At 46.8% G+C, this 2050-nt stretch overlaps 1 protein-coding gene across 1 annotated transcript in view; it reads left to right on the top strand.

Moving 5' to 3' along the window:
• Positions 1 to 406: 406 nt before the first annotated feature.
• The window catches only part of LRR1 (leucine rich repeat protein 1), a gene marked incomplete at its 5' end in the record, with an annotated part of 3639 nt that continues 1995 nt past the window's right edge, over positions 407 to 2050 (top strand). Inside the window, one exon of the mRNA XM_010004409.1 lies at positions 407 to 1134. Within this exon, the coding sequence (XP_010002711.1) occupies positions 407 to 1134 (728 nt within the window). The remainder of the gene's footprint in view (positions 1135 to 2050) is intronic.

Raw genomic sequence — 2050 nt, 5'->3', positions numbered from 1 at the left:
CCTCCTAACTTTGAGAAATTATTGTTTCAGGTTTTAGATCCCTGGTTTCCCCATGGGTGCTTTTATAAACTGGGCCTGGATCGTGTTGCAGGTCAGGAGGATCAGGTGCACCGGGCTTTTTTTTCCTGTACTTTATTTTCAGCTGTGAATTCAGTGCTTTGTTCCCTTTTTTTTGACCGTTTGTTTGATCTAGATTATTCCAGGGGTCGGGACTTCTCATTCAAATCACATGCCAATTGTCCTTAAACACTGTAAACACCATGTCAACCTCATAAGCTGAGCTGTTTCATTGCCACGCTGAGCTGCACATCTCCTGATACGGGTGCAAAATAGTTCAGAAAAGCCTTAGTACAAACAGAGCAGAAGAATAACGAACTTTTAATTCCCCATCCGTGTTTCCCCCCAGGCAAATGCCAGCAATTTAAAGACTTTCCTTTCAGCCGTGAGACTGGCTCACCAAGGGGCTGACGCAGGAGCCCTCCCGCTCTCAGCTCTGGTACCAGCCAAGACCTCAGAAGTTGAAAAACCGAAGACCAAAATGATCATCACTTCCAGAAGGGACTATCCCCTGACCAAAAACTTCCCTTACTCCCTGGAACATCTCCAGGCCTCCTACTGCAAACTTGCTCGGATCGACACGCGGGTGCTTTGCTTGAAGAAGCTTCGGAAACTGGACCTGAGTCACAACCACATCAAGCAGCTGCCCGCGACCATCGGGGACCTGGTCTGTCTGCAGGAGCTCAATCTGCACGACAATCACCTGGAGTCCTTCAGTGGGGCTCTGTGCAACTCCACCCTTCAGAAATCTCTTCAGTCCTTGGACCTCAGCCAGAACAAAATTAAAGCACTTCCCATTCAGTTTTGCCAGCTGCGGGAACTCGTCAATTTAAAGCTGGATGACAACGAGATGATCAGGTTGCCTTTCAAGATTGGCCAGTTGGATCATCTACGTTTTCTGTCAGCAGCAAGAAACAAACTTCCTTTCCTGCCCAGTGATTTTAGGAAACTCTGTCTTGAGAACTTGGATCTCTTTGGAAATCCTTTTGAGCAGCCTAATCCACTTGTTCCCAACGTACAATTGAAAATACCACTGACTTTATTAGAGTGTGCTGCAAGAGCCACCGTGAATTGCAGGTAAGAGCAGCATGAGAGGTACATGTGCACCTACTCACTTTGAAGCCTGTTGAGTCTTAACTTCCCTGAGTTGATTTTTTTTTTTCTCCTGTCAGTGGCTACTGCTCTTCACCTGTTAAAAATCCTAAAGTTAAAGCTTTGAAATTCAGTCGTAAAATCATCCCTTTGTCACACAGGATAACACAGTAAATTGAGGACTTGGAAGCATTTAAAGAAAGCTGTAGGTTGAAAGGTTTTTATTCCTAAAATGGGGGCACTGTAAGAGAATGTTCTTGTCCAACCATGGGATAAGAAAGAAGTTCTACAACCCTGAACCACTTCTGGCACAAGGAGCCTACGTTACAGTGGCTTTTGTGGCACAGATGGTATTTTGTGTTGGGCTCTAGTTTGGAAATGGCTTTCAAACATGGTTGCCCTTCATCTTGTGTTCACATCGAAGTCCCCATTAGCTGTCCCTTCCCGTGTGAGAACAAAAGGTTGTTTGTGTGTTGACAAACGGTTGCCTTCTGCCCTGTAGCTCCTAGTTAGGGGAATGAATTGGGCTGCCTCTGCTTTAGGCAGAATCTTATATCAGCTGAGTAATGGTAGAAAATACCACGAGGTGGCTTCTGAGAGGACACTGGAGTTGGCATCACCCCCTGCAGGCTGCTCTCTGCCTTAGCTGTTCTTTGAGTTGTTAATTTCCTCTGCTGTTGGAGTGAGGGTGTTCTGTCTTACACGGAGCAGCCCGGTTCTGAGGTAATTTTAAAATGATCATTTCACCAAGACAACAACATCCTCGCCAGGCTGCTGTTTATCTTCAGCTTTGTCCCCTCCCCCCACGCTGCTTCCATGGCTCTGCCTGTGATCCTTGCAGCACCAGCTGCTGCTACTCCCACCCTGCTCTGGGTGGAAAGAAGATGGGAAAGAGGCAGGG

This window comes from Chaetura pelagica, unplaced genomic scaffold, assembly GCF_000747805.2.
Source record: "Chaetura pelagica isolate M959 unplaced genomic scaffold, ChaPel_1.0 scaffold141, whole genome shotgun sequence".
Lineage (NCBI taxonomy): Eukaryota > Metazoa > Chordata > Aves > Apodiformes > Apodidae > Chaetura > Chaetura pelagica.
Note: the sequence above shows the minus strand (reverse complement) of the source record. Positions and strands in the feature narration are given on the sequence as shown.